Consider the following 14568-nt stretch of genomic DNA (forward strand, 5'->3'; position numbering starts at 1 on the left):
GAATGTTCATTCTAGTTAATTTTATTGCATGTTTAATACCATGATCGACGAAACCCATGAAAAATGAAAGTATTTTGAGACGCTGGTGCAATAATTACAATGATATCATATTACAAATCAAGCTGTCCGAAACTGAGGGACAGGAGGTGCTTAACCAAAATTGTAATTTGTCAATATTTAGTTCAATTATGGTACAAAATACATTCATACTATCAAATAATGATTATGTTCGATCATGCTTGCTTGTTCATATTCAAAATAATTACTAAATAGGCTTAAAATTAAAAACATACGTCAATTTTTTAAAGATTTTCAAACTTTTCTACTTTTTTTAAAAGGCATGCATATTTCAAGGATGTGTTATTCTACACAAACATTAGTCTACATAATAGCTTTCTTTTCTACTAATACACCATCTTGATTGGACCATGATTTCTCAATGTTTCGACTTTGTCCGGTATTGGGTGCTGTCCGGCACTGGGGGATCTCCCCCTACTGGTATGTAATCAATTCTATGAATATTTTTACCATTGCCTTTATTGGTAAAAACTCTCAACTTTGAAGGCACGCTGCTAACTTATTTGCAAATATTTGCAGCTAGAACCTTCACAGGTTCATTTTCCTACTCAAACATGATCATTTGGTGGCGGAAGTTTGATTAAATGTGATTAAGAACATAGTTAAAAACGTACTTCAAATAAAGTGATGTAGTTACTAGGTGAGTATATTTCTATCGTCATTACTCACATGAATACTGACTCCTAGATGTCAAATAACACTCTAAAACGTATCGGAAGTGATAGATATAAATCTGTACTAATGTTCTGTAATCTTAACTGATTAAAAATCATTTGATTCTGATTTGCGAAGACAACGAACAAAGTGCTGAAATTGCTTAATTTGTAACGTATTTTTCACATATGAAAAATACACTCAATCATTCATAGCCTTACTATGCATATCATACCGGAACGTCTATAATATTCCTGTTTTTACATTTTTGAGATCATAATTGATCCATGAAAAGGTAAAGGAATGACAACCAAGACATTTGGTTTTTCGATTTATGACCTATGGGCGGTACCACTGTGCATCGCTGGAAAAGAATTGACTGATGAGTTGACTAGCAATCGAGCGTCGCAGGGCTTCATTGACCTTGGGTCAGCTATTCCAATTTCTCATTAAACAAAATTGTAATTACTGAGCCACCTCCAGGAGTGGCAAAGTGTCTAGTAAAACAGAATTGCAATCTCCTGGTTGATTGAGAACGTTTTTTTTTTTCTTAACTTTGAACGTTGATTGACCTCTTTCGAATGAACTTTCAATTGACGGACAATAAGCCTCCGTAGCCGATACTTAATACGCATTTTAAGGCTAATGTCGCTTTTATCGATAATATACGTTTTATTTCATAGTCCGATCTACGGGACATTCACAATCATCAATACCGGAACCCTAGAGACCCTGACCTTGACTAGTAAACTAGGGTAAAAATCATCCACTATCGCCCGCTCCAATCTAACACTTCGCACAGCTGAGGCGTCTTGAAAACAATGCCCTAGTTTGATAACAGTGTACTCTCAACGTAAGTTAGCCATCATGACAGAATTCACTTGACCTGTACTAAACCATTTTAATGCACTCGTCCTATTGTACTATCTTAATAGGTAGGTATAAGCTAAATATTCAAATAGACGCACATGGGCATTCGGTGTCATGCCGTCATGGAAAACGTAAAGTTCGTAAATAGTGACCAATGTCATGGCCACTTACATCTGTACAACGGTTTCGGATGAGTCAATTTACAAGTTCATTAATGGTTTGTCATTGCATTAATAAGACACTGGAGGCGATTACTGTAGTTGTAGGCGAACTGAACTCCATTCAGAGCCTTGCCATGACAGATAGGTGCCTTAATCCTGCCGTAATAATCTTCTTATTGACGTCACCGCGCAAAACAACCTTCAAGGTTAATGTTTCGCCCATCAAGCTATGGATAATTTTCGTTTCAAATTATCCGGCGGATTAAACGTAATCCTCACCTGACTGACCTAGCATATTAGAATGATTGAGTTCTGGTACCGTCGTTGGTGGTGACATTGAACCATTAGTCTCTATTTGATTGGTGAACTACAAATTTGGCTTGATTGATGTTTCAATGTAAATATTCAAAAAAAAAAACTTTGAGAAACTTACAGAGTGTTTGCTCAGCTATGTAGATTCAATTATAGTTTGACCCATTTCCACGCCCAACCACGGTAGTGTCATTCAAATGTAGTGCTCGTCACACGATTAACTTTCAATGGTTATTGTAGTTAGATGATTCGTGGTCACTCACATCGACGGACGTTCCTCGAACAATGCTGAATCTCTTCCCAGACAGTTGGATCAGTGCTGGACCTATGGTAGGGTGTCCAAGAAAAAACGAAGTCCGTTGTATTTATCAAATAAATTCAGTCGAATTTATCGATTTATCTACGAAAAACAATTTATCTACCATATTGATGTTAAATATGTGTTAAATTTAATCCAAACCGAAGATTATCGAGCACGATTTCTAGTTTTATCGACTCATTCTGGATGGAATTTGTTCATGTTTTCTCTTTTCTAGGACGCCCTAGTGTATGCCTTATTTGGCCTATAGGCGTAGAGATAATTGCCGGTTGATTACCCTGCGAATGTGAGCGTCTCGTACCCGTCATAAAGACTCATTGAAGACATACAATCATTGCGAATGTTTTTCTCAGCATAAAATCATCGCGGCGAAGTGAAGTGTCGGTAATCATGTTCCCAAAATCATTCGGGAGATGTTTGACTTCCGCATAGCTTCGGAAGGGCCAACCTCGGGGCACGCTTTTACGGGATGGGATGACAAATGTTAGGTATGCTAATTTGGCGATCAAAATTACCCCCAAAAATACATATTTACTTAGGCAAATTACAATGAACAGGCTTGTGTTGAGGCACAATGGAACTGACTATAAGATTGGCGCTGCCATTACAGACGACAGTTTGTTTGCTGTCTCTGTTTTCTGTTTGAATTTAAGAAGGGTGATTCATCTGGTCTCGCACCGTATGCAGCAGTCATTAGCATCTAGGTAATTGTGGATCAATGGAATGTCGGAACTTTTTGGGTTTTGATTGAATTTCACACACCCAAGTGCCAATCACTGTGAAATAATTTGATAAGCTACTAATCAATCTAAGCACGTTGGACTTTTTAGGGAGTAACTAAACGTGTGGTGTTACGTCTCAACTGGGACAGAGTCTGCTTCTCAGCTTAGTGTTTTTAAGGACGCTGCCACAGTTATTAAGTGCGACCTTTCTATGCTGATTGACCATTTTTGCATGTGTATATCGTGTGGCAGGTACGAAGATACTCTGTCCTAGGAAATCAAGACAATTATTTTTGCGAAAAATTCCTTGATCGGTGGAATTCGAACCCACCACCCTCAGCTTGGCCTTGCTGAATAGTTGCACGTTTACCGCGATGGCTACCCAAGTAACCATGATAATGCTCCAATTGCATATATATAATGCAGCTGCATTGCCGTAAGCCTACCATTAAAGTAGATTAAAAGTGGAAAAGGGCACTTTTACAGTTAAATTAATGCAAAAAGGACGATAAAGCAATGAAGCAACTTATAAAGTAATATTAATGCAGCAGTACAATTTATAAAGTGATGTTAGTGCATTGATACATTTGTAATGTAGGGTTAATGCTTTATTGCTTGACAGCTCTTGAAATTTGTTGAATAAAAGCAATGTTGCATCAATGGTGTTGATATGCAGTAGAATACGTGCAATGTTATAATGCTTGTGGTTACTTGGGTATCTGGGTCCCTATTTCAATTTTTGTACTTCACAGTATTCATACTCTAAGTCAATAGTTTCACAATCAAGTCTAAATCTAATTAAGTCAAAGTCAAATCATTTAAATAATTGAATAAATCCAGACAACAAAAGCTCTTTGCATAAATTGAAATAATCCGCACCGCACAACTAGATTTGCAGTTAAACATCTTTTCAACTAAACCACTAAACCCGTGGAACTAGTAACCACCTATGAATTTATTAATTAACCTGAACGTTGATGCCAAGAACTAAAAGCGGTGTGAACAACGGATGAATAGTAGATACAAAGGTGATAGGAAAGGAATACAAAAAAAGACAGCAAGTGACCTTTGTAAAACTGGTTCCAGAAATCCCGAAAATGGACTGTGCTTTCTAGCCAACTCATGCAACGGAGCAAATTTATACAACGTACGGGTAATACCTGGTAAGATTGTTGTTGAATGACTTTGATAGCTTCAAAACGACATGTTGACGAACTGTTTGTACATCCTCGACAATCCGATGACTAAAACTTATATGATCATTTTCGTTTACCTCAGACAAGATTATTGACAAATTTCATATACAATCCTGTACAATATTTAGGATATTCTGAATATAAGATGCTATTATTGGTTGATTTCTAGCGGTTAATTGATTCCATCGAGAATTTCGGATTTTCTCGAAAAATTAATTCGGGGCAGCTCCCAGGATTCGGAAATTTCGGGAGAAAATTATGAATCGGCCTTATGTCAATTTAGGCTAACTTTTAAGTTGGATCATCACCAGAACAGTCTCATGTCAGTATCAAAATATTAATTCATGGTTTTCTTGTAATAAAAATCGTCCATAGAGTTCCATTTAATTTTTAATAGTTATTAAGTTAATATTAGTATGGTGTAAGCTAAAGGTTTAAAAGTTTAGTATCATTTTTGAACATCTCGTGCATTCTCTTTAATAGGATTTTTTATATATTGTGTTGGATCTTTATATCTTCTGTTGTCAAGCACTATGTTTAAAAAAATGCATCCTAATTATTTTTTTGTCTTTGAAATTCGTTTGATTAATCAAACCATGCTAGTATGAAGCACATGAGCTCTTAAGAATTATCCAAAATCTATAATATAAGTTTTTAACGATAAATCACAGAACAAAGAATAATTTTTGAGTGTTGTATTCTCCTATGTTGTATTCGGCAATTAAAAGTTACTATTACCAGATTTTATTTGCAAACTAAACCTTTAGAAATGACCGGTTATACCTTGGCTAGAGTATGATTCTTATTTTTATGAATGTATTTGAGCATCTATTTAGGAATATTTTTTATCAATTGTTTCTAGGAATAAATTTTAAAAGAACCTCTTTCGAAACTTTTTGAAAATGCTTTCAAAACATATATTTTGGGGTAATACATAAGAATTGTAATATTTTTCGTTTTCCGTTTTCATTGAATCACTTAATAAAATCATGCATGATTTCCTCAAATAATTCTGAGGAGCTGGATTCTCTTCTTGGTACTTTTGATTCACTTCGACAGGAGGTTTTTTGAAAGCCACAGAGTTTATATTTTGAAGGAATTTGCGTCATGTTAAAATTATTTTTATTAAGTAGCTTAAGATAATATGACCGACTATAACCCCCAATGCCAAGTGTAGCATGGATGTATCCATGGAATTTTTCGAATTTTTGAACTATTAGAAACATTTTTTTTTCTAATAACTATTTTAACACCGTATCTCAGAAAAACAATTTATTAAGCCTATCTTTATGCTTTATCTTATGTCTTTATGCTAAATGTTCATGCGGCCAAACGTATTTCCCCTTTAACAATCTGATGGAAAATTTCAAAATCAAAATTTCTTCCTAAGTCGGCGTTCGAAAGACGTGTCTATGATACATTGGTTTAAGCAGTATTTAAATCACATTCGTTCTTCTGTTATCATTTTTAATCAGAAATATTCATGAATTGCAAAGTATTACATTTCTCCCGCATGAACTGGCGTAGACGCAGTGGTTTATACGGTCTACTGTGGGAGCCAGTTTAATACATCATCAATTCCTCCCGCTTTCCCTCATTGGTCTGCATTCTGACGTGGCAGGCGCCATTGTTGCCTAAAAATAGAAGATCACCACTGGAATCCTCTACTAACCAATGTGCAACCAGTGTTGATAAGACACACACATTAAAATCTCAATCAATAAGCTCTCCCGCGAGAGCAAACTCATTAGTAACCCACGCTTGATGTTTTCATGCAAAATCACTCAATCACACTCAAGCCGTCAAAAATGAATGTTGTTGTTTACGTTAGAAATTATTATTATAATTCTACCATACTAACAATAAATCATGGCTTTGTGCAAGAAAACAGTGGAAATACGTGGCAATTTAACCCCATCGGACAGACAAAATGTTAATTCTTAATTTGTTATTTGTACGGAAGTTATTAGACCACCGACGTCGTCTAGTTTGGCCACCAGTAGTCCGGTGAGTTGTAAACAAATTCCAATTTATGAAACAGCATCTTTGCCAGATCCTGTGGTTACCAGACGATAACCTTGGTGAAATCCTTCGTGCTTATCATAGGTAATCACGAAGAATGTCACCATGATTATCGTTTAAAATACATCACAAACAGTGAAAGTGGCGAACATGTCTGCTAAATTGAAAAAAAAAAAAAAACAAAATGCTAGCGAGCATCAGAATGCCGATTTAGTCGCATCTATCGTGATCGCGAGTAAATGAAGCTAAAGTGATTTGTGAGCGTGTTCGGAGCTGTCCAGAGTCAATTGCGATTTTACTACTAGCTACTACAAACTTGTAGTTTACTGTCGATATCATAGGTATGCAATAGGGTAATATCTGTTTACATCGTTCTCAAACGCTAACAGTTGGCGCCAGCGGCCAAAAGTACAGACAACAACGTTTCGAACATTGCATTTCTCTCACTGGCCGCCGAGCGGCGACACTGATGTTTGTATTCCACTCACTGATCGCGCTACGATGGATTCTCAAATTTCTTGAACTTCCAACACAAGCGCATGAAAGAATGGTAGTCGAGAACTGTCAAAACGTATGAAAAATAATGAAAAACGTAAATTGCTTGCGATTAGGAAACTGGTTCAAAAGCTTTGTGATTAGAAGTCAAGCGTAATGTGAATACATAACTTTTTGTGTTTAGTTCATCTTCGGTGGTGCTTTCTTTAGTTCAGGATTTCGTTTTTATTACCACTGAAAAAGAGCCATTTATTGCCTTTTCACTTTTGAATATCGCCATATTGATTTATCCATAATAAATCACACCTTATTCGGTTACTCGCGAGTAAATGTTCGCGAACTTTCGGTATGTTTGGCAAGCGAGACTGTCATGTTTGTTTTGCGTTGGTTGGTGAATATTTTCATCACTGATTACCTTTGTGAAACCCTTCCTCGATAGATTACTGTTGATATTTTGTAGAGTGGAATAGGGTAGGGGTATCAATGTTCGTCACGCTAAGGAAAACTTTGTGAATCAGAATTCTTTTGGATATTGTTAATATGTTAAACGAAAACATTCAACCCATGTATAGCACATTAAAATATATAATTAGTCAAATATATTGTTTATGTGTCGAGTGGTTGGGTAATTCTCCATTTATACTTTAAGTCCTGAATTTGGCACGCCATTTTATAAAACCTTGGTAGATTTAGGAACACCAAAATAAGCTACAAGGAAGCTCCCTTTTTAATTTTAAAGGTTTTTTCTATTATTGGGGGAAATCATTTTGAAGTTATGTAATAAAAACTATACGATTTCTTCCCATTGTCATCCTTACATACTTAAATTATTTTACCGTAATCCGTAAATTTCACCATAATCTCAGCAGCTGAACAGTTCGATAAAATAAAACACCGTAATTCCGTCGAAATTTAGCAGTATCCGGCGAAATTTTACCGAAAACTGTAAAAAGTTGAGATTACGGTGAAATTCACGGATTCCTGTAAAATAATTCAAGTGTGTACATTGGCGTGGAACAAAATTTAGATTCTCGCTCCAGTCCACTTTTTTGATTGCATTTGGGTCTTCGATATCTATCGATATCTATCGAGGTCTTCATTCAGAATTTTTATAAAGGACAATAAGCGACCTCTGTAAGGCGGCATCCACAAATTACGTAACGCTCTAGGGGGAGGGGAGGAATAGGCTCAAGCGTTACGGCTTATACAAAAATTTAAAACTTTTCATACAAAAAGCGTTACGGAGGGGGGAGGGGATCAAAAATTTCCAATTTTAGCGTAACGTAATAAATGGACGCCGCCTAATGTAGGTTCGAACGTTACGGATCGCATAAAAAATAAAAACTAAAAAAGTGTTCAAAATTGACAATTTTAGCGTTACGTCATATTTGGTCGCTACCTAATAAGATCGTTGCCGTGACGGAATCTTGGTGAATTTCTTTTTGACAGTTTCCTCGTGGAATAGTCATATCCGCTTATAATGATTGATGTTCGATACATCTTAGCGAGCCGATTCTCCAAATTCCTGAAGAGTATTTTTGGAAAATTTCTTGAGGAGAAATGATCAAAAAATTTGATAAGAATTCATTAAATATTTGTTCTTAGCAAGCTATCGAAGAACTTGTTAGTAATATATACTATTTAGGATATTTTTTATATTAGTCGAAAAGTTAAATTAGAAATTCTTTAAAAAATCATTCGGGAATCCAACAAGAATGTAAAGAATGATTTTGCAAAGAATTTTGAAATAATTTATTCAAGTTTAACAAAGTAATTCATAAAATATATTCATAAATCCGTGCAAAAAATGTAACAACAAATCATGTCTTGTAATAAAATTATTTCCATGTTAAAGGGTGTATCTGCGGGTCTACAATAGACTGGCCCATTCCTTTATAGACAGTAAAAAACGAGAAAAACAAAGTCGCATGAATTATTTTTTCGGATTCTTGTAAAAATGTTGGACAAAATCAGACTTTGTACCTTATTTAAACATTTTCTAAGAGCACAGAATACATCTGAAGTTTATTAAGCAACACAGTTTACGAATTGAATACTATCTTTCATATCGTACTCTCTTTACAGCACAAACTTGATGATAATTAGCATGTTTCATGATTGTATCATAGTCTCAGAAGATTCTACAGATCAATACTACTAAATTGTGGCTAATCACGTTCTCTCATTGGGCGGAGCGGCGCGTACGGCAACTGAACGTTTCCCAGAAGTGAAGGACAGTCGATATTTCCCATGATAAGGATAATTACAAAGAGCAACGCCTAGCATCTCCAGATCGACAAACCCTAATTGGGCTTTGGTTATGGGATTTGTAAAGGCATCAACTTTACGTATCCCATATCTATGAACACCGGCGCATTGTGATGCTCTGGAATCCAGGGAACAAATCGCGATTTCGATGCAAAATGAGAAAAAAAATCTCTTCGTGTCTTGATACTTTTTGAACACAAATGGATGTTGATCTTCAGAAATTTAAGTGTCAATAATAATGATAGTCTGGATGCATAATATGTAAATAGTTTTGAATAATTGTTTACATTCCGAAGTCTACAAAAGCTGTCTGATTTTTTTTTTTTTTTTTTGAACACACGTAATTCGACTTCTGTCTTATTAATTCACCAAACTAAATCTTTATGAACGAAAGAATGAAAGTAACACAACTCTTTGCTCTCAAAGACAGACACTACTAGTGGATGCCAGTATCTGTCTATGAAAAAGACTGCAAGTTGAAAAACGCTTATCTGTCAAAAGATAAGTAATCGAACGGAATTAAAAGGTACAAAATACTCAAATCTAATTTTGTTTGTTTTTTTTTCTCTGTTTAAGATTCTGCACATAGGGTTCAAAAATGCCTTTTTCTTTTTTTTCTAATTTTCATCCAGTATTTTAAAGAAAAGTTGCCTCTCGCAGTCTTGATACGTATTCAACCTTTCCTTGTTTGAAGTTGGTGCTGTTAGCGTCCCGATTATTTGTGTTATAATATGATATGGGTTCGTCATTTAGCTATTCGAACAATAGGGCAATATTCAAAACTGAAAAGGCAATAGATGACTCTTTTTCAGTGGTAGTAAAAATGAAATCTTGAAGCAGTGCTTTCTGTGCGGAAGATGAACTAAACACAAAAAGTGATATATTCACATTATGCTTGATTTCTAATTACTACCTATATGATACAGTTGCCTAATTGTAAGTAATTTATGTTTTTAATTATTGTCCATACGTTTTGACAGTTCCCGACTACCATTCTTCCATGCATTTGTGTTGGAAGTTTGAGAAATTTGAGAACCGAGCGATGCGCGATCAGTTAGTGAAAAACAAACATCAGTGTCGCCACTCGTCAGCCAGTGAGAGAAACTGGATATTCGAAAGGATGTTGTCTGTACATTTTGCCTCTGGCGCCAACAGTTAGCATTTAAGGTGATTATAAAACGAAGCCAAACTTCGAATTTTCAAGTGCACAAGACTGGAGAATCTGACAACAGTTCGCGTTGAAAATCAATCAAATTACTTGCTTGTTGGTGGTGACCAATGGGATACATTTTCAACGTGGAGCGCTGTTTGGTTCTCATGTCTTGTGCTCTTGAAAATTTGAGGTGTGGCCTCGTTCTATAATCTCCTTAAGAACGATGTAAACAGTCGTCACCCTATTACGTAATGTTATAAAAGGGGATAGCCCATTTGACATAATGGACGTTTTGCCTAAAGCAGTTTCATATAAGAAAAGGTAGTATTTTTAAGAAGCTCTAGTTATGCCAAACGTCCATTTGCCCCATTTACCAGAATACAAAATTAATTATCTCTATCCATTTCACTGCAAATTAAATGCATACCATGAGTCATCAACCTTCAATCACATAACAGTCCACCATCGAACACATCAATAAAACCTTCTCTAGTCCACCAAAAAAAAATACCCTAAAGTTCCACTTCACGGTTAATAATTTAAGCGAATGACTTTCCAACGGGAGGTCAAATTCGCAAATCATGCCACCACTTATCCCATGTGAATCATTCAGTCGATGCCCGCAATGCAGCCGAGAAAGGAGCCAAGAAATGGCCAACCGACAATCTGCAACCCGAACAGGAACGGATAACCAGCACTTGTTGATAGCATACAATATTTTGGAATTATACCATAATAAGATTTTTTTTCAGTACCGTAAAACGGGGTAACTTTGATAGTTTTTTCGAAGGAAACTTGAATATTTATGCATGCTGTTTCAAAAAAAATTAATTCATATTTTTAAAACAAGTACTGGTATCCTAACTATCGACTGCAGTTGATAGATTGCCAAAAGATTTGTTCTGGATGGATATATAATTTTTCATATAATCGAAAGTCGTTTTTTTGTTTTGGGGTAACTTTGATCATGCAGCATCAATCGAACAAAATTGAATGAATTACGGAGCATTTATAGGGCGTTGCATACCTCTAGGCGTTTAACGCTATATGGAAATTTCTGACTTAGATTACAAAAATGGCCCCAGTTTGTAAAAATAGTTTTCGCTCAGAGTTTTTAGCCCGAATTCATGTTCTACTATAACTAGGCTGTCAAGTATAAGTGACGAATTCGTTATGACTTCATGAAATAATGATCGTAGAACATATTGTTTGAGAGCGTTTCAAAATTGCTTAAATCTTATAAATTTTCAATATTTGCATAAAAATCCTCAAATGTACTTGATTTCAACGAAAATAGCTTTAACATGAAGTGTCATACTAATACTCTTTACTTTTGCATTCGTTTTGCTTCACAGATTAACAGAAACTTTGTTATTTCGTTTAGTATATTGAGAGTCTCGCACTATCAAAGTTACCCGCATTATCAATGTTACCCCGTTTTACGGTACTTCTGAATTAGGTATTGTCCACATCTCAATTTTGATAATTTGGATAATGATATAAAAAAAAAATCTGAACAAGCTATTAAAAATTTCACTTCAGTATGAAAATTTATCTTGTATTATTTAGGTATTGCAATACCTGATGTAATTATCAGTTTGGTGTTTGTAGAATATGGATGAAATATTATTTCTGTTGATGTCTGTTTGATGCCTCATTCAGATGGAAATCATTTATCTGGTTTGAAAAACCTTAATTCGGTATTCTTCAGCAATTTCCCTCTGCTCGGGAACCGGCAATCCGCAACCAAATTGCTCGCAAATCGTGACCGATTCCGCTGAGCAAGAGTGAAAGTGAAATGCACGAGCCCAAGTGGAAGAGACAGCAAATAGCAATTCCCCCCTGAGCTCGTGTCAAGTGGCAAATTTGAATTACAATTGATGTTTATTGTTACAGAGCGCGTACGTTTGCCGTCAATCTCCATGAGCGAAGGAACGGGAACCTTGACATCGCGGCTCACATAGTGACGATACGGCCATTCCGTCACCAATGTTCTCCTGAAGGGATAAGTTACAGGACTGTAAGTGTAAAATGTGTTATCGATAAGGAGCCAATAAAACAATGTGACATAAGCATAAGTTTGAAACATTTTAGCAATTGAAATTTCAAAAAAAATAATGAATAAGCTATAAAAAACTTAAACTAGCATTAACAAATTTAAAACTCAAAAAAATAACAAAAATAATTGTATTTTTTTAAATATACCTACAATGAAATAAATAATAATCAGCAAAAAATAACCAAAATAATTCCAATGAAAAAATGCAAATAAACACATCAAAATTAGAAACACGCACATGAAAAAATAAAAATGAGCACTCAAAAACCAAAAAGCCGTAAATCAAAACCGCTAAACTTGATTTATGTTCATATGATTTCAAGTGTATTTTTTTATTTTTCTTTGGAAAATTGTTAATATTCTAATGTCAGGGTGGTCACACCTTCGAAAAAATCGAATAAAGTAGGGAATTTCATATTTAATTAAATTTAAATCCTGAGATAGAAATAAATTTGCAGATTGAATTAAAGTGTATTCTAGAGAGCTATAACACACGTTTAAATTGCAATATTACATTTCGTTTAAATCAATTTTTTTAACATGCATTCTCCATCCAAAATTCTTCGCTTTAAATTTTTCAACTGGTTGTTTTTGGATAAACTAGTAATGGTGGTTGTCCTTTTCCTAGGGCATGATTCTATTTTCCCATTTGTTATTCAGTTCGAAAATCTAAAACGGAAAGCGCTCCAACCAAAATGCCACCAACGGAAGCCACCATTCCGCTAACGGATGGCAATCGGATCGTGAAGCCTCCGGTCACCATCGTTTCCAAAGAGGCCAACCGGCGACAGTCGCTGATGCAGGAAGATGCAACGGTACCAGATGCAACGATGCCCAACGAGAATGGAAAACTTTCGGACGAACAGCAACGGCAACAACAGCAGCACCTCAGCTGGCTGGGCCGGCTCTCCTACCATGTGTCTATCACGATCGGCCAGTTTTTCTACAGGTAAGTGAATCATATAGCTACCTATACGTTTATTGTATTTTTTTTGCCTTGCGTGACAATCAGCTTCGTTAAATCAATGACGATCGTTTGTAATTTTCCAAGATTTGTGACGGGAACTTTTAGTAGGGAGGAAAGCTCATTTTATTCTAAACAAAACGGAACAATTAATCGATAGTGACTTGAGAGTTTCGTGAAGCATGTGATTATCACTACTTTGTATGGGACTATAATTAATGACTTTGAAAAAGACTCTGACTACTTCCCAAGCAGCATATGTTGTTACAAGTAGCTTACAGCAACGGCTACTTAACATATTCAAAAGGTACAATATGATACATTTGCAACGTGGAAAAATACTGCAATGTAACCGAAAAAGTGCAAAAAGTCGACCCTTATGTAACTTGTTTGTTCGTTACATAAGAAGTTTACGAGCGACTGCTATGTAATTTATTAATTACGCATGGGTTTTCCTGCGACAAAATAAATGAAACGGCGTTGAAGTTGTTGTTACTTTCTTACAGTTTTGGAACCGAACAACCATTTTAGAATTGAATGTCAATAAAAACAATACTTATGATTTTCGAACGCGTAATTATTCACAATTACATATTAAATTTAACATGCCGATTTAAATTTGTGGTGAAATCAATCATTGACGCTCAAAATTGACGCGCTCATAAAATAGATAATAATTTTATATTGAATAACACATGATACCTGGATTGTTGAGATTTTATTCCATTAGAACTGACACAAAAAAATGAAAATTGGCACTACTACTCAAATCAGCAGTGTTTTTGATTTTAATTTAATTGTTTGTGAAGATTGTGATTCTAAAATCACGTTGTTTCGTGTCCCGCAGTTGGATTTTCTCGGTTGCCTATCATAAATCGCCATTTAATTTCATCTTGCTGCAGAAACACTTCCGAATAACTGTTTGAGGACAGCCAATCTAAAATGATGGAAACTATTGAAGAGCTGTTAGAGAGGCTGCAAATTGTAAATTCAACAATTTTAATTAATCACTGGAAAAATATCTATGAAAACAATAACTAGTCATAAAATAGTAAAGTTCTTATATCAAAATTCACAATACGTATGAAATTTTTTGACATGTAGTGTTGACCACTGTCAGCAAGTTACTCGTTTGTTACACATTAGTTACCCAGAAAGCTTATGTTATTTTGAAACTGATGTGTAACTATACTGAAACTGCCAATAAATTACACAGCTGTCAATAGGGGAAGGGGTATTAAAATGAACACCTTAACGATATCGTCTTGCTTTTAATGGGAAAAACGATGAATTTG

General features: G+C 35.3%; 1 protein-coding gene across 3 annotated transcripts in view; it reads left to right on the plus strand.

The window, feature by feature from the left end:
* Window positions 1–14568, plus strand: part of LOC5578798 (patched domain-containing protein 3) — an 89165-nt gene that overhangs the window by 27889 nt on the left and 46708 nt on the right. Inside the window, exons 2-3 of one of the 3 annotated variants that reach the window (XM_021855100.1) lie at window positions 12147–12270; window positions 12938–13258. In XM_021855100.1, the coding sequence (XP_021710792.1) occupies window positions 13005–13258 (254 nt within the window). In that variant the 5' untranslated portion in view covers window positions 12147–12270; window positions 12938–13004. The remainder of the gene's footprint in view (window positions 1–12146; window positions 12271–12937; window positions 13259–14568) is intronic. The other 2 variants (XM_021855101.1, XM_021855102.1) reach the window with 2 other exon arrangements.

The sequence above is a fragment of the Aedes aegypti genome, chromosome 3 (genome assembly GCF_002204515.2).
Source record: "Aedes aegypti strain LVP_AGWG chromosome 3, AaegL5.0 Primary Assembly, whole genome shotgun sequence".
NCBI lineage: Eukaryota > Metazoa > Arthropoda > Insecta > Diptera > Culicidae > Aedes > Aedes aegypti.